Raw genomic sequence first — 21,801 nt, 5'->3', positions numbered from 1 at the left:
AATTGCTGCGTTTTAGGGGGCCCTGTTGAGCCATTTAGCCACGCCCATTCCGAATTACTTCAGAATACTTACATTTTCATCAGGCCTGACGCGCCCGCAAAGTTTGGTGAGTTTTCGAGTATGTTCAAGACGTCAAACATGCGATTCATTTTCCTGAATAATCAAACGACAAGCAATACAAATGCTCCTGTCAGTAGCAGTGGGAAGGAAGTCGACAGGTGCATGTTGTTGAGTGGGGACAGCTACTGTGACTTAAGACCTGTCTCCCTTAGAAACACTGCTGCTACAAAAGCTGTTGTTCCACACAAACGTCTCTTTCATGCACTTGACAAATAGATGGGCATTCTGGACAAGGAGCGACATATCATCAGGGTAGAGTAATATCTAGTGCTTGGTTATGTATAGTGATGGATCATGATACACCTAACCCTGCAGAGCATTGCCAAGTGTGAGGTAATCAGGCGAAATCTACTATAGAATCATGGCAAGTATTCGATCCATCGTTTTTACAGCTTGCCTGATACTCTGTCTTGCACCTAGTTCCAGTTTTATATATTTCTTTTCTAACTTAGTCATAGTTTTTTGTTGCAGTTGAACGATAAAAATGTCCAACTTCTCATTTGTTCTTTTTAGCCGACCCCCGGAGAACCACAACACGTCCACCAAAGAGCCCAGTAACAAGTGAGTCCTCCCTGTCTGCATGAATCAAGTGGAAAATAGTGGAAAGTCTTAACTTTCACAACATGACTTCCTGGCTTTAATCACTGAAGCGCAAAAGCACTGCTTATTAAAGAAGCTTCATTGTGTGTATTCAACCGTGCAGTGTTTGTCTGTGTGTGAAGAGCGTGCATTTAAACAAACAATATGCACAGTAAGATTGAGTATGTGCCATGTGAGGCAATTTATCATGGTGTGCGTTTGCAGATGGTTCAACAACATCACAACATCAGTGAGGTCTGTATTTGCTTGAACTGTTGGAGGTGAAGAGCAGAAAATTCTACATCTGTCTGTTTGAGATCATTTTTGTTAGCATAGGCAGCACGATGCAACGATACCTCACAGAATGAAGGTTTCCGGTTCGAATCCCGGTTGGGCCAGGGGCTTTCTGTGTTGAGTTTGCGTGTTCTCTGTTCCGTGTTTGCGTGGGTTTTCTCCGGGTACTTCGGCTTCCTTCCAAAATCCCAAGACAGAAAAGGTTGGTTGGAGCCTGTAAATGGACTCGATGTCTCTGTGTGTTGGGCCTGTGATGCACTGGGGACCAATGTCAGCTGGGATTGGCTCCAGCTCCCCCTGCATCCCTGAAAGTGGTATAGATGAGTCAAATGACCATAATGTGAAAGGTGTTGCTTTTAGTGCATTTTTTTTTAAATTTACTTCCCACAACTCTTCTGTCGGGGCTCAAATACGTTTTTCATGTTACTTAGCGGTAGTTTTATAAATAGTAGTGATGGTAGAGGAAGTAACAGGGAAGTAACATAGATATTAGTAGTAGTGTCAGCAGTAGGAGTAATGCAGTCATGCCCTCAGCTGTATTAGTAGAAATAAATCTTGTCACGACATCAGCAGCGTCTTTCACCAACCTTCAGATGACTAAGAGCGGAAGCTTCTCATCTACAGGGCTTCTGGAGAAAAACAGCCTCGAGCCAACGTCACTTGGTGTGCAGGTTGATCACTCACAGGGTCAGGAGCTCACCACACACACACACACACACACACACACACACACACACACACACACACACACACACACACACGCACACGCATACGCACACACAAGTTTGGGGATTTCCAGCAAATTACACCCAGGCCACATCGAAGAATTAAGAGTATTTTCCATCACTCTTGTATCCAACAATATTTTGTGTATTGCAACATATAAGATGAAAACATATACCTTGTATTTACATCTTGTGAATTATTGTAAACACCACCGTTGACCTAAAAATGACACATTTCGTAAAATGTTTTCTGTCATATTTAAATGACACATTTTTTATTCTCTTATTTATTATCTTTCAAACCCCTAGGTTGATGTATTTTACTGCAGCTATTATTACAATTCTTGTTCTTTTTTAATCAATATAAAAAAGGTTTACATGAGAAATCAGCAGTAATGTGTAAATCACATCTTGAGACGTCCGCAAGGCTTTCCACGAATTTCTAAAATCAATCAATGCAGATCTGTAAATGCATAATCGAACCCACAGGAAAATCTTACAAATCCTTTCTTTCACATCTTAAAAACGTAGCAACAGACCGGACGACACCAGCCTCGTCCAACCAGCCTCCCAATAACAGGACGGATAGTCCTCCCTTGTCCGGCCACACTGACCACAGTAAGTTTAACACTGTCACAGTACCCAGTTTCACCTGGTATCTCCTAGTATGTGATATTTGTAAATGAGCAAATTATGCTTTTAAAGGATAAATACACATTCAGTGACCCCCCTCCTCCAAGTTTCATTATAAATTTTGATGTTCCTAAGATTTATCTACTTCCTGTCGTTTTGTCATCTTCCCATATTTTGTTAGTTAAGTGCTAAAGAGATACACATGAAAGGCTTGGGATCACTACATAAAGCAAATGCTGTAATGAAGCATACAGGGAGGAAATAGCTTTACATTGAGTTTCCTTTGTTTCTTTTACAGGACTTGGCACAACAACAACAGCGCTGATTGTCTGCGCTTCACTGGTGATCGTCTGCGCTTTAATCGGAATCAGCTACGTGTGTAATAGAAGGTAATGATGTGAACATTAAGGATTTAGGAATGAATTATATACGTGGAATTATGTCTCACTACACTTTCTTTCGCTTCATGAAATACCTAAAATTGAGGTGGAACAATTTGTATGATTCACATTTCTGCATTAAAATCCTGTGTGTTCACTTAGGGTTTTAATTGTATCATCGTTTTCTTCATACCTCAGGAAGTCTCAAAGAAATGACAGGCCGGCGACAGATGAAGAAAAGATATCCATGAACCACGTTCCAGCTGAACCGGCGTCATAGAGTTTGTCCCCTGTAACCTTCTGCTGTCACAGGAAGTCAAGAGTTTAAAGCTGCAAGTCCGCCTTTGTAAACCCTGTTTACAAAGGCTGCAAACACTGACAAACAAAGGCTGCAAACACTGTGTACGACACGTAGTGTCGTACACAGTGTTTGAACTTCGGAAGACGCACACTTTCATTTTATTTTTGTAATACATATCATATATATTATATATTGATTTCCAACTACAAGGTTTGGCATTTCTCCTTAATGTCACTTTAGAAGCTGAAAATCTCGTCGACCCCAGTGAGAGCTCATACTAAAAGCACAGAAAAATAACAATTAAAAAGCTCAACATCAAGGTGTCGCTCTCGTATTGACTGCTGAAGGCTCATTGGGTTTGATGAGGTCAATGACTGATCAGCTGATAAGGTCATAACCATAGACTTAAAAACATGATGCCATAAAAACCATAGGAAACGTCCACACCAGCATCACTGCTGCGCAGATTCTGGCTCCAGAGGATGTTCTTGATGTCCTCTGGGTTAGGGTTGGAGACGTGCTTCCTAACCCTAACCCTTATATATTGTCTGTGGTTCATACGAGCAAGAATTTAACCATAAAACCATGTAAGAGGTTGTTTTTTTTTATTACAGAACTTGTAAATAGCCCCTCAAAATTCATAAATATCAAGGAAGTGACCTCACTGTCAGAAATGGCAGCTACATCCCTGGTTGGGTGTGACACTGTTATCCTGTGTTTGTTCATGCATGGTGTTGATACAGGTCATGCCTTATTTTACACCTGATATTATATATACACTGTATATACAGACAACTGAATGTAACGCAAATTGTTTAAAAATTGTTTTCAGTGTTTTGCCTTTATTTATTATTGTCACAGCGACTAAAGCCTCTGAAATATGTGCTGCTTGGCATTAACTCATGTTCTGTTAAAATGCAAACATGGCCTTTTGACAATTTAGTTTTTTATCTCACTTGTCTTTCCTCCTGTCATGTAAACAGCATTTTCTTTCTACCTTAACCTGATTAAGGTCACACTTGGAACAAGCAATACTTAAATTAAGACATGTGGTATATCAGTCGCATTATATAGAGATGTATACGTGTTATTGGCATTATTACGTCCTATCGGATTTTTCCGCAGTATTTTACGATATCGACATGTACGGATAGCAACTGTTTGACATAATCACACTATGCTCTGTAACATGTAAAAAGCAACATCAATGGAATATTGTATTAGCAACTCATGTAAACATCATAATCAGTGTAATGTCTTATTCAAAATAAAGTCAAGTCAGAATTTTGCCCTCCGTGTAAATATGACGTGTGTTGCTGCAGAAAATAAAATCTGATAAAACACAATATGCGAGAGTAACTCAATTAATTCACTTTCCAAGTTCATCTGAAATGAATTATCCAGACACGTTTCATTCTCGTGTCACGCTTGAGCAGACTGAACCTCAAAGTTCAGGAGCGCAAAGTTCTGTATATTAACCTGTAATAACATGTTTGAGAATTTCTATTGTGTGAGACGTGTTGTCATCATCAGGAATTCTGCTCAGGATTAATAAATCTTCCCTATCAGTCGATGTTCGTTGATGGTTCTTTCTGTCATGTTCTCGGGAAGCTGTGTTGTTTTTTAATCTTCACTGGAACGGTTGTCAGTGAACCGTGAAGCCGCGGATGATTAGATAGCAGCTGTTAGGCAGTGGATACTTGGAACAGAGCGAGCTTCCGTCAGAGGAAACCATCGTACACACAGGAGTTGAGGATTGTTAACGCTTGAACCTGAACAGCAAAAAGTGACATGCTTACAAGTCCTGCAGAGGAAATAAATACACTTGTAAACCCATTTGTCAGCAGATTTATGTTTTGAGTCAATGTTTGCATGGAAACACGTTGCTCCTTTAATGTCAGTCCTCCGGAGTAGCACTGGATGCTATTGGCTGATAATCTCAACTGTACATTAAATAACAATCCCATTTATTGCACAGAGAGAAATAAACACAGAGAAACAGTTTTAAAAAACAAGATCACGTGGCAGAGTCAGTAAGCAGTGATCGCTGGAGAGCACCTTACATTAATACTCTCTGTTCCTATCCTGAACAGTGCATTGAAGGTCACTAACAACTGGACGTAAACAAATAAAAACATTTAAAAAAAAAAAGGAAATAGCTCTAGAAACCACGGACCATAGGCTGGACAAATTGTCCTGGTATTTCAGCCATTGAGAGAAGGTCATCAGTCATGAGGAAGGCTGTAGGTCCGACGCGTTGCCACACACACCCCTCGCACAGCGGGCCGCCTTTGGACTCGCTATCAGTCTAGATACAGACAAATGAGGGAGGCTTTTAAAAAGAAATCATAGCGAGCTGAAGGTATAACAACACAAGACTTGACAGTGTAATTTTAACACTAACTCTGTTGTGAAATGGCCAGTTCAGGCCAACGATACATTCCTGGTTGTACACAGTCTAGGATTTAGGAGGCGTTAGAATATGTTGCATCTCAAGCCCCTTCTCCACTGGTCAAAACCCCCCCCACTAACATCTGGCTCTTGTCTGCAACAGTGAGGTGAGACAGCGGCGCTTTCATGGCGGTTAAGGGGTTTACGCTTAAAAAAAAAACCTGCGTACACCCTATTATTTTGGTGGAAAAGAGGTATAAGTGAGGGTTAGATATTTCCTTACAAATTTCATCTGTTGTTTGGACATGATGAACGCTGAGTCTGGCTGGATGCAGTTGGGACAGTTGGTGACAGAGCAAGGGAGCACCTCGCCCTCCTTCATCAGGGAGTTGGGCATCTGCGACTTCAAGAAGTATTCCTGTTGATGATGTGGTGGAGAAAAGATTGCGGCACACAGTTTAGATTGTTGTACAAAAAAGGGAACAGCGATATATTCATAGTTTTGTTTTAAAAATATTTTTAAGTGTACAGGCCTTTGGTGTATGCTTTTTTTCAAAATCACATAACGCCAGTTTAAATGATCTAAACTTTGTTATTGAGAGAATTAGTTTTAGTCTCAATGAGCAGTTGTGCTGTTTGCATTACACCCATTTCAGCCTGTTTTTGGTTTTTCAGTAAATTTGAGCTTAACTCAATGTTGTCTGTACTGTAAAAACACAACAAATCCTTAGACCTAGACAGATGAACGTTACCAGTAGCGACAAATATTTCCGGTACAAACTCATCAAACCTGTGGGATTGCAAACATGCAGAACACATTCCAGGATTCTGTCATCCTCAGAGATTAACAGATAAATCTGAGTTCATGTTGCTGTGCCGGTTGTTTGGCTCGACAAAGAGGGGGTCCCAAACTGAACTCATTGAATCATGGGTCTATACACACTCCAGAAGCTTGGGCTCTTGCATATGCATCTAATCTGTGTTTTGTTGCCAAGAATGTTGCATTCTGGTTCCGTCTCTGGCCCCAGTTGTTCTCTAGAGGAGGGCGTCAGAAAGACATCTGTTGGCTGAGTGCAGCAAAGTGGAGACTTTGGCCTCAATGACACTTTCCTTGTCTTTATAGACAGTAAACTGAATATATTTTGATTTTAGACTTCCAGTTAATTCGAAAGTATGTGAATAAATCTGGGTATTTTCCTATTTTATTGATTTCACGTTCAGATCTGCTCTGTTTGTGCTCAAACTGTGCGCTTGCAATCAGATATTTTGGTGATTGGACTGATGTCCTGTGCTCCAGCTTCAGCTCTTCCAAACCAATAGAATGCCGGGTGTAGTGTTGAAAAATGAAATTGTCCTGCCCTCGTTGTGGATGGGTTAGTGCTAGTCCCATCTGGGCTGTTGCTTTAACCGGGTTCGTAGTATATACAATAAAGGCCATTTTATTGACTTTTTATTATATAATAAAGCCCTGGACGGCAGGAGTGCAATAACCCTGTTAAAGTAACCTCTACACCTGGCATTCTAGTGGTATAGGAATTTCAACAGACTTGTTGCACAAAAAAATCAAAGACACAGGTGGAGAAGACAACAATGGTTTGGCGAGATGAGCCAAGGTTTAGATATATTTGTCCAATAGAGGAGCTCCACATGACTACTAATGGTGTATGGCCACTGTGACTTGGGGGGATTATAATTCTCCTTTTTGCAAGGCCAGCTCAGATTTGGTGATGCCAATACAACTGTTAACTTTCTGTAGCTTGGTCTCCCTGATGCATCCAATAGACGTCACCTGTCTCCAGAAAGGCTTCATTCCTTCCCCCTGCAAGATTTCCCTCATTGAGTTGCAAGTCAACACAGCACGAAACACACAGGTGCTCTAGTCAAGGGTCCCAGTAAGCAGCTAAATGTAATATTATTAAATGTATAATTCTTTATTTATTTACAGTGCTGCTTCTGTGATGTGTCTGCTGTGACAGACGGGTAGTGTGCTGCTGTAAATGGGTTCTCCTCCAACAGTGGAACAACAAGATTTTTCTGTTTTTACGCCACAGAAAAGGTGCTGATGCGAGTTTATGTGGTTCAACAGAAATGTGAGGTGGACGGCTTCCCTGGAGGAATCATTTTGTTTCCATATTCGTAATTATTATCTTGAAATGTATCTGACCTCTAACATGTGGTAGTGAATCACTTCCATGTGACGGAAGATGACAACAATAGACATCGATTCATACAAAGTGGGAAACAGAAGTGGGAACAAGCAAAGAGAAGTTCAAACAGTGAAGTGTTGACTCAGCTACAGTTTGGTTCCTGGTGTCTATGGAAGCGATTTGTTAAAGGGGACATATCATGGAAATTCCACTTTGTTAGTGCTTCTACAGGTTAATGTGGGTATCTGGCATGTCTACCAACCCAAAAACTCTGGAAAAAAAACACTTGCGCGTCTTGTTATGGTTCCTCTAAGTCAGAAACGTCATGCTTGAGTGACTGGAATGAGCTTCCTGTGTACTGTGTCGTCACAATACACTGGAAGTCTCCCTACATGGCCTTGGCCCACCCCCCACCTCATCCCCCCCGCCCCCCCCACACTCGTTACGCCGTGTTTACACCGGACGCAGCGAGGCTGCGAGGCAGCGCAGCGCCGTTCTCAAGCGCGCAGCCGCCTGGCTGTTCACACGGGACGAGCATTTCTCCGCGCTGGTCAGCCCGCGATTCTGCTTTCTCCGCTTGTTGTTGTACCCGTTGAATGTCGGGGTTCGGGGTAAATGATGGTCTTCATAGCCCCCCCCCCACCTCTCTTTCTCTCTCTGTCTGTCTGCTTGTGTGCTTGTAGTGGATGGGCAGAGGGGGACATTTAATTATGTGATTGGGAAAATTAAAACTCCAGGACAACAGAAGGGGAATACAAAGTATGGGATGCATATTTGATAATTTATATCATATAAAATATGTAATTTATATTGTTTAAAATCATGGGGGGAGAGGGGGAGGGGGGAGCTGGCTCATTAGCATTTAAAGGAACAGGCACTCAAAACAGGTCACTCTGTGGAGGGCTGTTTTATACAGGGTAAAAAGGGTGCTGTTTTAAATGATCCTTGTGGTATTTTGACCAAAGTATGTTACAGACATTTCATTAAGACCCCAAGGAACCATATCAACTTGTGGTAAAATGGGCATGCTATGTCCCATTTAAGATTTTTATGGTAGAACTACTTTAATGGTACTTTCAGCAGTTCTTATTGGCTCATTCATACGTTTATGTAAACAAAAAGATATTGATGGGTGATTACACATTAATGAAAACACAATTATTAATACTATGTATGTACACGTATGAATACTTTAATACTGTAGATCCCTACAAATCGTACATACTGTATCTTTAAGTAAAAAAAGCAAACGCATTATTTTTTCCTTAACAGTATTTTTACTGAGCGGTATGCAGCTTCCAAATCACTTCCACCGTCCAGCAGTTCCAATGATGCTCTGTCATATTTCAGATTGAGTTTGAGAACGCAACAGTCATTAGTCATTATACCCACTGATGCCTTTGTTACTTTAGCTAGGCTCGTTTCACCACATCTGCCGTTTACAAATCTGAAAATAGCAGCAGATCCACTGGGTCCACTTTGCACCAGGTCACTAACTTGGGGCTGTGGAGGCTGAAGGTGAACTTCAAGTTCTAAAAGTTGAACTCAAAGTAGATTGTTCTTTGAACACCTCCTCTCTCATGTTATCGTGTTATCAGAGGCAATATTGATAACAATAGCTATTAAAAGTAGCTACACGAGAAGTGAGAGGTCATCTCTAAGACACACTTGGAATAAAAAAAGATATATATACTAGTATCTGTGTATGTGTGTATATGTAATGAATACAACAGAGGAAGCATTCAGAGTAAAAAGTGAGGGGCATTGTCTGACATGTCCTACCCCAGCCACTGTGAGGATTTGGTAGATGCTCCTGGTGATGATCAGCGTCATCTTGGCACGAGTCACCGCCACATACAGCAGGTTCCACTCATCGTCAGGAATTTTTGCTGAACCGGAAAGAGAAGTAAAAATATAACAACTTCCCACAAGAGGGGCTGACACTGAAAGTATTCAAATAGTTTCTACTGGTCAGTACTTGATGCTTTGTCCAAATTTGAACCATAGCATGTGAACTTCTTAGTCCACCACCAATAATGTGGCCAATATGGCAATATATTGGTCAATCATTTTAAACATAAAAACATAAACACTATCAAAAAGAGCCTTGATTGCCATTTACTGGCTACGTAACAAATATATATATATATGTATATCAGCAGGAAACCACATCTGCAAATAGCTTCTATCTGCAGTTTTATTGAGCCAGACACACTGAACAGTAATATCCAAACACAAGAGACAGTTAGAAACAGAAACAGATCATCCTGTGTGGGGCAGAATAAGAGAAACATAAAGAATATAAAATGTGTAGAAGAGAAGAGTTTTGTCCAAGAAAATACTCACTAAATGAGAAGTTGCGATCGTGGCGCAGAATGTATCCGGAAGAGGGAATCTTGGCAAAGTCATCGCTGATCATTACAGTGTCGAACTCCAGACCTTTAGCCTTGTGGACTGTTCCAACTATGAAGTCTGGAACATGAGAGGAGTGCAAAAAAAAGCTGTCATTGCAAAATAGTTTTTCAGGGATTGTAAAGAGGGCTCTTCTGCCAGTAAACCACAGATCACAGCTCTCTGAAGGGTTTTTCAACAATTCCATTTCAGACTGTTTTTAAATGTCTTCACGGTCAAAAAACTAAATACATGAATCTGGAAAAACACGTACCTGGGTGAATGTTGTAATTCAAACAGGTAAAAAAAAATCATTCTTCAAGGTGTAAGAATCACAGTATTCTGTTTTTCAGTGTCAGCAAATCCCTTTTACTTGTTATTACGGAGGTGTCTGTGTAGCCAAAATCTGACGTATCTTTTTCCTCTGTGCTACGGAGCTTTGTTATTTCCCAAAAACTATTGAGAACGCCTCACTGAGCTGCACCTTTTATACTGGCTGACCTGTTAATTCATTACAATAACCACACACACTGGAGTTTATATCAAACTGGAGACCATTATGTGATGGGACCACAGCCGGCCGCAAGGCACATCAACACGATGATGTACTGAGCCATGACCCATCTTCAACGTTGGCCTTCATTTAGATGTTCTGTACATCTGTAAAGTTTTGGGATTTTATCTTGCGTGGTAGTGATGCTATGGCTGTGAAAATATCTGCACCCCCCCTCTCTCACACAGAGAGTTTAAAGTTGTCGGAGTGATTTGAAAACATTCCCACAAACACACATGCATCTCTCACTTGAGTTCACATTATTTCAGCGTGTCGTGTGCCTGCAAACCTGCTTTGCGAAAGTCTTCTTCGAAGCAGGTTTCCAGGCGCTTCACCAGTTGGGGAATTCGACTCCTATATTTTTCAACGATGGTGACTTTGCTCGCCAGCTCCAAGTCCTCCGTCTGATCGATGTATTTCTTCAGGGCGTAGAAGGAATTGTGATTTTTCTTTGCAAAGGAGCGAATTAGGGGATCCTTGAAGACTGAGGACAAAGTAACATGAATGGCAAAGGTCAGCGTGTTTAGTTCTTTAAAAAAGGGAAATAATAATATAAAATCTGCAGGATTATTTCATGCATGTGCATTTGTAAGAGCCTTACCATTTGGTTCTTGGTCTGGCGCTTGCATCAGCCGCCAGATGTCCAGGATCCTATTCAGGCCGATGTTTTTAACATCCTGAGGGAGAAGTTAGATCTGTGAGCACTTTATCAACGAGGGCCTTTTACAGTTATCAGTTGTGCATTCAAGTTTGTTCAAACCTGATGTTGTAACTCGAACTCTGATAATTTTATGCTGAAAATTACAAATTCTGAATGTGTTTACCCAAACTAAATTCTTATCAGAGCGGAACCACTGTGAGTGATCCGTCACGTGTGGTTTTGCTCTGAGGTTTGCCAGTTTTTTGTTCTTTTCTATTAAAAGGGGATTTTGGTAGTTTCTCCTCACTCTTGCTGAGGGCAGACTATGTTGCACCTTAAGCCCTATGAGTCAAATAGCGATTTGTGAATATGGGCTATACAAATAAAACAGCTTTCAATCAACTATGAATAGTAAGTAAACCTTGCTATAGGTTGATGACTTTTCATTTTGCAAGTTTGATGAAAAGATAGTTACCACTTTAATAGCAACAGCCAGCAGTTGGCTAGCCTAGCTTAGCATAATCACTGTTAGTAGAGGGAAATCTTAGCCTGGAAGAGAACTATAGACTGTATATAAAGATGGACAACGCAACTCCACTTCCTCCCACTATTCCAAAAATAAAGCTGAAATATCCAGGATACGAACACTGGGCATTCGGTCTGCACAGTAGTAGTGCGTGCAAAGCCTTTTTTTCTTATCATTTAAGTGTCTGAAATGTTCCTTCCTGTTTGCATCTGTAATCTTGACAACGAGAGAGAGAGAGAGAGACGCTATCAATGTTCTGATCAAGCACTTGACAAGAAGCCAAATACACTCGAACCGTCAGACAGAAATAGTGGTGATGTATGTCAAGTGTGTGTGTGTGTGTGTGTGTGTGTGTTTTCATCTGTGTTTGTCTGTCTGTCTGTTAGTTAGCAGGATTATACAAAAACTACAGGATGGATTACCACAAAACCTAGTGGAAGGATGAGGTATAGAACAGCAGAGAAACTATAGAATTTTGGTGTGGGTCTGGATCAGGGGGCAGATCCAGTCATTTTCCCCCCCACTTTCTTTAACATTGTGAGATATAGATTTTTTCCAACTTTTTGGAGGATTTCTCTGAGAACAGGGGCCTTGATGAAAAAAATGCAGGTATGTTTTGGCGACTGTTATTTAATGAGCGACAGAAATTTGGTGCAGATTCAAATAAAAATCTTGACCGTGTGAATTTAAATGTGGTTTCATAAAAGGACTGTTGGACCTCGGCGGAGACATACCCTCCAATGAGTGCCCTTCAATTTGCTCTTTCTTTGCGTGTCTGTTTTTATACACACTCACTCCTATGAAGTGGATCCGGCAGTGCGGGTTGACGTCTGTCAGGCTGACGGCTGTACTGAACACGCTGTAATTGCACCTAGACAAGATGGCAATCTTCCCCGGGTTAGGACTCACACCTGTCCTCACAGTCTCTGAGATCTCGACTGCAGTCTGGTCAAACACACCACCTACAGAATGGACAGACAGCACACACGCGTGTCTAATCTAAAAAAAAAATCGACCAATATAATCTCTTTATGTCTTATTAAATCAAGTTTAAGGGGCATTGAAATCGTGTCCCTACTTTTTCAAGAACAGAAAATATTAAAAGGCCCTGATTGGCTGTATTTACCCTTCTGCTTGCCTCCTACCAGAATCTTCTGGACTCGCTTACACACTTTGAGGATGGTGGCGCCCACGTAGGCGATCTCCGCACCAAACCGAAAACTCTGCATAAACACGAGTGCCACAAAGGTTCATTTTTTTGGATTAACACTCAGTAAAATGTAGAAAAAAATATAACCTCAACAATAATCGTAGTGAATATGGTGATGAACAAACCTTTGGAACAAACACTTATAATCTTCCGTAGTAATCAGTATCTTGCACATAACTTAATATATTCTAGATAGATGAACAGATTTAACAATAATATTTCACAAATTTAGAAAATAATGAACAGAAGTTACTGGAACCACTGCAAATGGGTTTAACTAAAATTAAAAGGACAATGACCCATGCTGGAGAAGTGGTAAAGAGGCAGGGACTCATTCTTGAATAGGTTATTAGGAATAAATCAGATTAAATCTCTTGCGGCTATTTGGATTAATACCAAGTTAATTCAATTGTCAAACGGCAGACTCTAAGCAAAGACCCATAATAAAAATGTGATAAAAGTCTGGACATTCCATGCACAGTCGCTGTTGCCTCATTACATTGTTGCGACACCCTGCAGAGACAATCCACTGGACCGATTTCAAACGTTTTTGTGAGTACCATTCATTTACACACCCCTATTTATTATGTTGTACATATTCTAAACTTCTCCTATCTGCAGTGTGTATGCGTTTACCTGTGTCAGGTAGTAGATATGTGTGTGGTCAACAACATGCAGAGCATTGACGGCTCCTCTGAAGGTGTAGATCTGCTGATGAGGATCTCCGACCAGGATCTTCCCACACGTCTGAGACAGCAGCACGTCCATAATGGCTGAGAGGGAAGAAAAAGAAGACGTCGTCATTCTCACTAAACAAAAGAGAAATCATGCTCTTCCACAATCCTGCAGGTCAGTAACTGTTCTTTATCATCACCTGGAGTGCAGTCCTGGGCCTCATCGATGAAAATGACATCGTACTGGTCAGACAGGCAGGGTTTTGGGGATTGGAGCTGCCATAATTTGAGATAACCTTTGAATGAAAAGCTCCAGTTACCATGGCTGCATTGTTTCTCTTCAGATTATAAACAGATATTTTATACATTCACTTTTTTTGATTTACCATCATGGGTCATGTAGTATGCCTGTGCTCTCTTTTCATCGAGATCTTTCATTTTGTTCCATATCGTCCGTGCATCATGGACAACCAACTAGGATTTCAAAATAAAAGACAGTTACATTTTATAATTTATTATGAAACTAAAAGCACAAAGTTGTGTCAGCTGTATGCATTCATACCAATTTTTCATCATCTTTTATAATCGTCCTTTTGCCGAGACTAGTTACGTGGGTGCTGGGGACGTGGCTGGTGGAGATGGTCGGGTCTGCTGAAGCCATGAATGTGTTGAGAGTCGTGGTCAACACTTTGGCCTTGGTAAAGCCACCTCGGCCTTTAGGCAGCACAGAACTGATGGTAAACGGCTTCAGGTTAAAGGTCAGCTTCTTACGATTATGATACCTGATGCAGGGGAAACCGCAGAGCACAGGAAGTGAAAATAAACAGCTGTCCGTTAGGTACAAGTTTCTACAGAAACCAGGGCAAGTCCAAGATAATTCTGCTGCCGTGCTTGTATGTCACACTGGATATAAATGGACAAACAGATATCCACAGAGGAATGGAGTTTCTTTAGCAAAACATTTAGACAGTTTGTCTTCATGAACACAAAACAGTCTAAATGTATGACTTCGACTTGAGTATCTGGGTTAGGGTTATCTGAGTTCTCACATCCGCCCGACATCACTGAAGGCCAACGAGTGGACGGTCTTGCTGTCCACATTCTTGGGGAAGCGGCGCTCCGCTTCACAAGCCACTGACTTATTGAAAGCCACATACAGGAAGCGGAGGTGGGGCCGCTGCTCGGCATACTTCACCAATGTGGTCGTCTTTCCTGTACCTGCGACAGACAGCACTGAAGATAAGATTCTGAGGATGGGTTGCGTCACACTGGCACTGATTGAAACTTATTGATAACCTTTTTCACATCTAGAGGCAGTTCATGTGTTTCAATGACACATTTAAGACTTTCAGACTACCTCCTGGAATGTTACCAGAGTTTTGAAGACACTTTGTACCAGAACACAGCAGAGAAATGTCTGCAAAAACCCCATGATGAGAAATAATCAAGACATCACATTTTCATATTAGACATCTGAACCAGCTCTTCGGAAAACATTGGAGCTGACATGCAGCTCAAAGAAACCTGTCGCTACATGATAAAACAAATGAAGATTTAGAATCACGGGTGGTATGGATAAACTGTCTAAAGGAGAAAGAACGCCCCCTGGTGATGTTTCAGATGTTGTGTAATTAAATCTAGTTAAGGGTCTGTTTTACACAAACAGGAAATAGTGCAACTACAGTGTTGTGTTAAATTGGTTGTTCTGTGGTTCCTGCATTTACTTGTGTTGTTATGTTGTGTTGGTTTTATGAAGCAGTCTGTATCCCATTTATAATGGCAAACAACAATATTGTATTTATCACATTTATCCTACAACACTCTCACTTAGGATCAACTATTCACTTCAACACTCACTAATTTCTATCTGTGCGATTCAATGATTTTCCACTGGTCAGAAGAACCACTGTGTGCTTCCAACTCTAATCCTGCAGATCCACTGGTCAGTGAAACCAATGTTGGTGTGTTCTGTGAGTTTAAGGACTGCAGAATGTGCCATGAGGAGCAGTGACCATCACACCGCCACCAACTCCACGTACCTGCAAAAGCTATGATCTTGACCACATGGTCGTCCTGGATGTCGTGACTGAGGATGTGCTGCTGTTCACAGGTGAGCTGAATCTGAGGCAGCCTAGCAAAAACACACGCGCACACAAAATGTTAAGACTAAAACGAATATCCTTCATATACTTATTACAAGTTGTACTTCATTCATTAAAAAGCTTGAGTGACCCACAGTTACCTTTAATGGCATTGATAACAAACCAAACAAGAAACAACATGATGAGTTCAGCTTTCTATGGATAAATGTTGGTACTTTTAGAAAACCAGCAAAAGCAATAAGGCTTTAATTGATATGTACATGTTGCAATCTGCATAAAAATCATGCAGGATCTGGTCAGGGCTTTAGTCATGTTAACATCAAATATACTGACTCCAGACACATACTGATTACATAACTTGGCCACAGGCCGCAGAGTTTGTTTAGTTTGTTTAGATTTGTTTATAAACATAAAACCTATTTGGTTCATTTCTGTTTATCAATGGTAGTGCTCACAGTAATCAAATAAAGAATCTTTAATTTGTCAAATACTGGTGAGCCGACACTGCAGATATTATGAATGATAAACAAAGTACGATTCATTTATATCTCAGACAAAATTTTGGCTCTCACCCATTCTGAGTGGATCCGACAGAAAAGGGCCCGTTTTCCATCAGGTGAAGCACGTAGTAGATATTGTAATGCAACCTGAAGAGGCAGAGAAGAAGAAAAATCATGGGGAGGATGACATGAAGTGATGAAGGATGTGGGAAGATAAATGGGGACACTTGGGAGTTTTACCTGTTACTTATCTGGATTTGACTTCTCTCTAAGGCCAGCAACATCATGGCCATGTGGCTGAGGTACTCTGTAATGGCGGAGTGCGACATGCATCCGGAGAGTAGAGACACCAAGTCCTGCACGTCACCAACATTCTCACTTAGGATCAATATGATCGCCATGGCTGCACATGGGTTGGGACCCTGGAGATCAGACATGAATCATGTGAAGATTTCACATTTTTCTCAAAGTTATCATTTATCCCTTATTTACCACTTTTTAATTGACTAGATCCGGATCTTTGTTTCGATCCACACCAAATTGCACACACTCATAATGTTTTTCATCAAGATCAATACATTTTTCTCTGAGAAATTAATGAAAATGTTGAAAAATGTTCTATCTTGCAATGTTAATGAAGGAAAAAAAATCCGGGATCAATCCTTACAATACTTAGAACTCGTAAAATAAGTTGCTTGTAAAAAGTGTTTGAGTCAGTTGAAGACACAGTTGACACCACATCTGCCTCATTTTGACACATTTAACTTAATTTTCTACACCTGATTATACAAGGAATTGTGAGTTTTGTTTATGTGTGTGATTTGTACCTCAGAGCCATGGTTAAAGTACTTCTGAATATCAGGAATACGTAATCTGATGGAGGCCTCAGCCTCAGGAAAGAGGCGATGTTTCTTAACACACACCAGGACGTCCTCGGGACTCACCCGCTCTCCAACCTTATGTTGAGCCATCAAACTGAACACACACACACCCACACACACAAAGTTAGGATATTTACCACAGTCAACATATGAAAATATATGCCAGCCTTCCCTTTCTTATGCAGACTTACACAACGAGGTGCCGTATGCTGTGCTGTGACAATGCTGGATCTGTTATGCTGCTGTCTTTCAGGTTGGACAACATCTCCAGCTCGGCGTCCTTCTCTCTCATCATGTAGCGGTAGTATTGTTTCTTGAAGGGCAAAAACTGAAAGGAGAAACACACAACGTCCAAGTTCATTTGGTGAGCTTAACTTTGCCTCTGAGTTTTAGACAGAAAGTCATGTGATATATCTATATAGACGTAGGAAAGTTGATCAGGTGAACACACATTTTTTTTCTAATGACAAAAAATCAGCTCAAACCCTTCCCTCTGTATATATACACATGCCCTATAAGACTTAGGTGCAGTATCTGAGGGTTTTTGCGCAGTGACATAACTGACTAAATGGAAAAGACTATGCGTAGTGTGCTTTAAAAAAATGGAGGTTATATAGGTTTAGTTTTTCAGAACTAAACAACTACTTATTTATTCATAATAACAGATATTCTTGTTGAAACAGTGTAACAGTCTTCTACAGTGTTGCATTATGGGTCGTTTGTACCCTTAAACCTTTGTCCATCCTGGGAGAGACATTCCTCACTTGCGACTCCTTTGAAGTTTCTGTTTTGTCCCCCGTTAAAAGTATTTTTGGGTAGTTTTCCCTCACTATGGTCGAGGGTTAGGGGCAGAAGATGTTGAATCAAATTGTTATGTGTCAATATGGGTTATACAATGTGCTAAAAGCCTTGTTTTTACCAATGTTCTTTTGTCAAGTGCACAGAGTGATAAATCATAAAAATGTGACATTACTTCTGGACAAGCTCTCTTTAAATTTGTTTCACTAATATTCATGCTAATGCCTGAGTGTATGTGAAGATGAACTTCAGTACAAACTGTGTTTTGTTTCACCTTGGTGTCCTGGACAATGCTCCTCCAGTGATGGCAGACGAGGCTGATGCTGCGGTAGAGGTCCTGGGCAGGGATGTAGCCCAGCACCTGCCTCAGCACCTCCACTGGAAGGTCGTCTATGCAGCCCTGGGGCTGCAGCAGGTCCTTGCTTCTGCCTACCAGCCCATAGTAAGCATCAGGAAGGGCCTCCACCTCCTCTTCCTTGTTGTGATTGTCTCTTTCACATATTTCAAAGTCATCATCTACCCCAAACATTTCCACCGTCATTCCCTCCAGGTAATCCACATTCTCCTCAGCAGCTAGCAGGGAGGAATCGTCAACCTCCTCCTGCTCCTCGTCCCTTTCCTGAGCTTCTGAAGAGAATGCAGCAGCAAGGAGGCTGACATCATCAATCTCATCAACCTCCTCTTCCTCCTCCTCATCCTTGAGCTGAGGCTGTGAAACCATCCCTTGAGAGTGAAAGAGAAAGGACAAAGATCTATCATCAATTTTATGAATAAAACAACAGAAAGGTCAGTGGATAAAACAGTCCATAAATATATGTCATGCACGGATGTCCTCCTTTCGGTGTTTCTTTAATTTGACAATCAGTGATATTAAAAAGTGTCATTACCACACTTCTGTCGCTTGTTGGTTGTTCTGGGGAAAAGCCACTGGTTGGGGTCACGGCTGCCCTGCCCCTGGTTGAAGGTGTGGGGCTGGGTAAGGGCAGTAGTGCCCTCTGCACTCTGTCCCAGTTCATCGCACTCGTTTGCGTTCAGGTGCCTCCTCTTGACCTTTGCTTGGAAACCAAAGCACACAAAATTCAGTAACACCAGCATGGCACAAGCTAACATATTGGGATTGTTCCTACATACTGTCAGCTACTTATTAGTATATCTACAAAGGTAAAACACACTGTTTAGTCAGTGTAGCACCAAATAACAACAGAGCTTAAAATGTTACAGAGAGACAGCCAACACATCAACAACACAATGAGGCGATGATGGAGTCCATGGAGAGAAGTGGTGATGGGAGGAGGAAGAGGAGAGAAGTGGTGAGGTGAAGAGAGGAGGGAGAGTAAAGTGAAATTAGTTTTTTTTTAATGAAGAGAGAAGGCAGAGGAAAGATGTGGTGAAGAGGAGGAAGAGGATAGAAGTGGTGAAGAGAGGAGGAGTGTGAAAAGGGTGCTTTCTCCCTCTTTTTCACTCGGCCCTGTCTCCCTATATTAAAACATTTGGTCATTTGATTATTATTTGAATTTTGACTATCGATTAGATTTTGTAGATAACCTGGTTTTGAGTTGTGTGTTGTATTGTTTTTACAGCAAGTTTGTGTTGACAGTTTATTCTGTTATGTTGTTGATGTTGCTCTGTTTTGTTGTTGTTGTGCCAGCTAGGTGGGGTCAGATCAGCAGGTCGATCAGGGAGAGTGACAACAGGTTTGCACGATCAGGTCTGTGAGAGAGGAGGAGCTGGGCAGACTCAAGGGGACAGAGAATGGGTGAAGTCTGCTGCGTTCGATTACATTTTAGTCAACCTATTGCATTTATCGGCTGTATTTTTGCAGATAGGTTGAATTGTGAGGACAGCAGGAGCCCAGAGTCCAAACTTGGTCTAGTCTTGACTGTGGTTTCTCTTTGTCTTTCTGTTTAGCTCACCTCATACTTACCAGCAGAGGTGGTAGGTTCCAGGCAGGTGAGGCTATAAAGCAAAATGCCAGCCAGTCGTGAGAGGGGGAGAGAGGAGTTGGCAGCTTCCGGTGAGGCTGAAGATCTTTCTAGTTTTGTGCTTTTTTTTTTTCTCCTTCTCCAGTATGGTTTAGTGGGTTTTTTTTGCATTTCCCAGGGATATTTTTGTCTTTCTGTTGTAGAACCTGTTTGTTGATAAAAGGCACATTTTCATCTACTTTTTTCTTTTTCAGTGCCAGACAGCCCCCCCTTCACCCCTTATCTGGGGTTTACGGCGCTACAAGGAGGAAGAGGAGAGAAATGGTGAAGAGGAGGAGAGAGGTGGTAAAGAGAGGAGGAGGAGGAGTGAAGTGGTAAAGATAAGAGGAGGAGGAGTTAAGTGGTAAAGATAAGAGGAGGAGGTGTGAAGTGTCAAAGATAGGAGGAGTGAAGTGGTGAAGAGAGGAGGAAGAGGACAGAAGTGGTGAAGAGGAGGAAAAGGACAGAAGTGGTGAAGAGAGGAGGAAGAGGAGATAACTGGGGAAGGAAGAAGAGGACGAGGAGAGAAGTGGTAAAGAGAAGAGGAGATAACTGGTGAAGGAAGAAGAGGACGAGGAGAGAAGTGGTAAAGAGAAGAGGAGATAACTGGTGAAGGAAGAAGAGGACGAGGAGAGAAGTGGTGAAGAGGAGATAACTGGTGAAGGAAGAAGAGGATGAGGAGAGAAGTGGTAAAGAAGAGGAAGAGGAGAGAAGTGGTGAAGAGGAGGGTGGGCGGTGCGAGAAAAGACACCAGGAACAGTTTGCCAGTGACTTAAACCCATAAGACCTTGGTTTCCCCTTTCTCCTTAGTACAGGTGAACATTTCTTTAAGTGACCTTTTGAAGAACTGCCGAACTTAGAACAAAACCTAGGAGGTGTGTTCATGTCTTTGTTACGAGTTTACTAACCTTTCACAGCCACCTCCATCGTCGGGTCTACCAAACATTTAAACAAAGCCAAGCAGGATCTCTCCGTCCTTAGCGGGTAGGCTCCATGAAAGTAAACAGTGACTGTTGCTAGCTTGGTCAAGGATGTTCCTCCCGTTTCTTCAAAAGACACAGCTGTGACACGCACTCGTTGATTTTTTTTTTTAACAGATTAAATAAACACCATTACCGACTTGTTGATGTGTGTTCGTAAGGAAAAGCGAGAATCTACTTCTAAGAAGCTAGAAGCTGCGGGTCTAAAGTTTGAGTCGTGAGTGAAGAAGGCATATGATTGGTCAGCGACTTGTTCTCCTCTTCTTTGAATTGTACCGGTAAACTAGCTTAAAGGTGCAGTGTCGCCACCTGCTGGCAGAAAACTATACTTCGGTTTGTTTGTGATGAACGGAGCGATCAAAAATTAATAATAGTATAATGTGTAGAGAAGTTTGGTGCATGTGTGAAAGCAGATTTATACTGAAACTAGGACTGGACAACAAAACAATATCAATCACCACAATATGATTTATCAATAGCAATAGAACACAAGTCTTGTATATATCGATAAATATTGTTTGAGCACTGTGAGGAGGTAGTGTTTGTCATTCTCTGCTCATAAAGAAGAAGAGTTTAAAACCACAACCTTCACTCAAGGGTAAAAATATAAAAGAAATAACGTGACATTTATCTGGATAATCATCGATATCCACTCATATTAACATATATATTTAGATATAGTCTTTGGCTATTTTGTCCAGCCTGAACTAATACTAATAAATCTTGTAATTATTTATGTCTTTGTGAGTTATGCGAAATTAATATAAGAAACAAAGGTGAAGCAAAGAATGCTGCTATCTATACCTGCTATCAGTCTGCACTTTGAATAGAACGTTCCTACCTGATGAGGCAGAAAGACACACACCGACCAATCAATAAACAGTGTGAGCACAAACTGCACCAGAAAAAAAGACTTAGTGAAAGTAAGTGAAATGTACCAAGTTAACTCAATATCACAAACGCACACACACACCCCAGCAGCTACTCTCCCCAAGTAAAAACACAAACACTTAAA

General features: G+C 41.3%; 2 protein-coding genes and 1 long non-coding RNA gene across 3 annotated transcripts in view; 2 read left to right on the top strand and 1 right to left on the bottom strand.

The window, feature by feature from the left end:
• Positions 1 to 3,079, top strand: part of il15ra (interleukin 15 receptor subunit alpha) — a 31,406-nt gene extending 28,327 nt beyond the window's left edge. Inside the window, exons 8-11 of the mRNA XM_034577667.1 lie at positions 1,567 to 1,680; positions 2,250 to 2,336; positions 2,650 to 2,740; positions 2,930 to 3,079. Of these exons, the coding sequence (XP_034433558.1) occupies positions 1,567 to 1,680; positions 2,250 to 2,336; positions 2,650 to 2,740; positions 2,930 to 3,011 (374 nt within the window). The 3' untranslated portion in view covers positions 3,012 to 3,079. The remainder of the gene's footprint in view (positions 1 to 1,566; positions 1,681 to 2,249; positions 2,337 to 2,649; positions 2,741 to 2,929) is intronic.
• Positions 3,080 to 5,172: 2,093 nt separating this feature from the next.
• Positions 5,173 to 21,060, bottom strand: fbxo18 (F-box DNA helicase 1). The gene is made up of 21 exons (XM_034577665.1): positions 20,715 to 21,060; positions 18,733 to 18,900; positions 18,120 to 18,568; positions 17,239 to 17,375; positions 16,994 to 17,141; positions 16,407 to 16,588; positions 16,239 to 16,313; positions 15,604 to 15,695; positions 14,614 to 14,782; positions 14,127 to 14,346; positions 13,951 to 14,038; positions 13,765 to 13,860; positions 13,527 to 13,663; positions 12,807 to 12,903; positions 12,476 to 12,642; positions 11,116 to 11,191; positions 10,804 to 10,998; positions 9,917 to 10,042; positions 9,353 to 9,459; positions 5,707 to 5,841; positions 5,173 to 5,340 (listed from the first exon to the last, which is right to left on the bottom strand). The coding sequence occupies exons 1-21, from the start codon at positions 20,731 to 20,733 to the stop codon at positions 5,194 to 5,196; spliced, it is 3,030 nt and encodes a 1,009-aa protein (XP_034433556.1). The 5' UTR covers positions 20,734 to 21,060; the 3' UTR covers positions 5,173 to 5,193.
• On the top strand, positions 14,684 to 17,638 carry LOC117756995. Its single transcript, XR_004613014.1, has 3 exons — positions 14,684 to 14,821; positions 15,546 to 15,674; positions 17,301 to 17,638. It is a non-coding gene; the product is annotated as an uncharacterized LOC117756995 (long non-coding RNA).
• Positions 21,061 to 21,801: the final 741 nt, after the last annotated feature.

The sequence above is a fragment of the Hippoglossus hippoglossus genome, chromosome 23, assembly GCF_009819705.1.
Source record: "Hippoglossus hippoglossus isolate fHipHip1 chromosome 23, fHipHip1.pri, whole genome shotgun sequence".
Taxonomy (NCBI): domain Eukaryota; kingdom Metazoa; phylum Chordata; class Actinopteri; order Pleuronectiformes; family Pleuronectidae; genus Hippoglossus; species Hippoglossus hippoglossus.
Note: the sequence above shows the minus strand (reverse complement) of the source record. Positions and strands in the feature narration are given on the sequence as shown.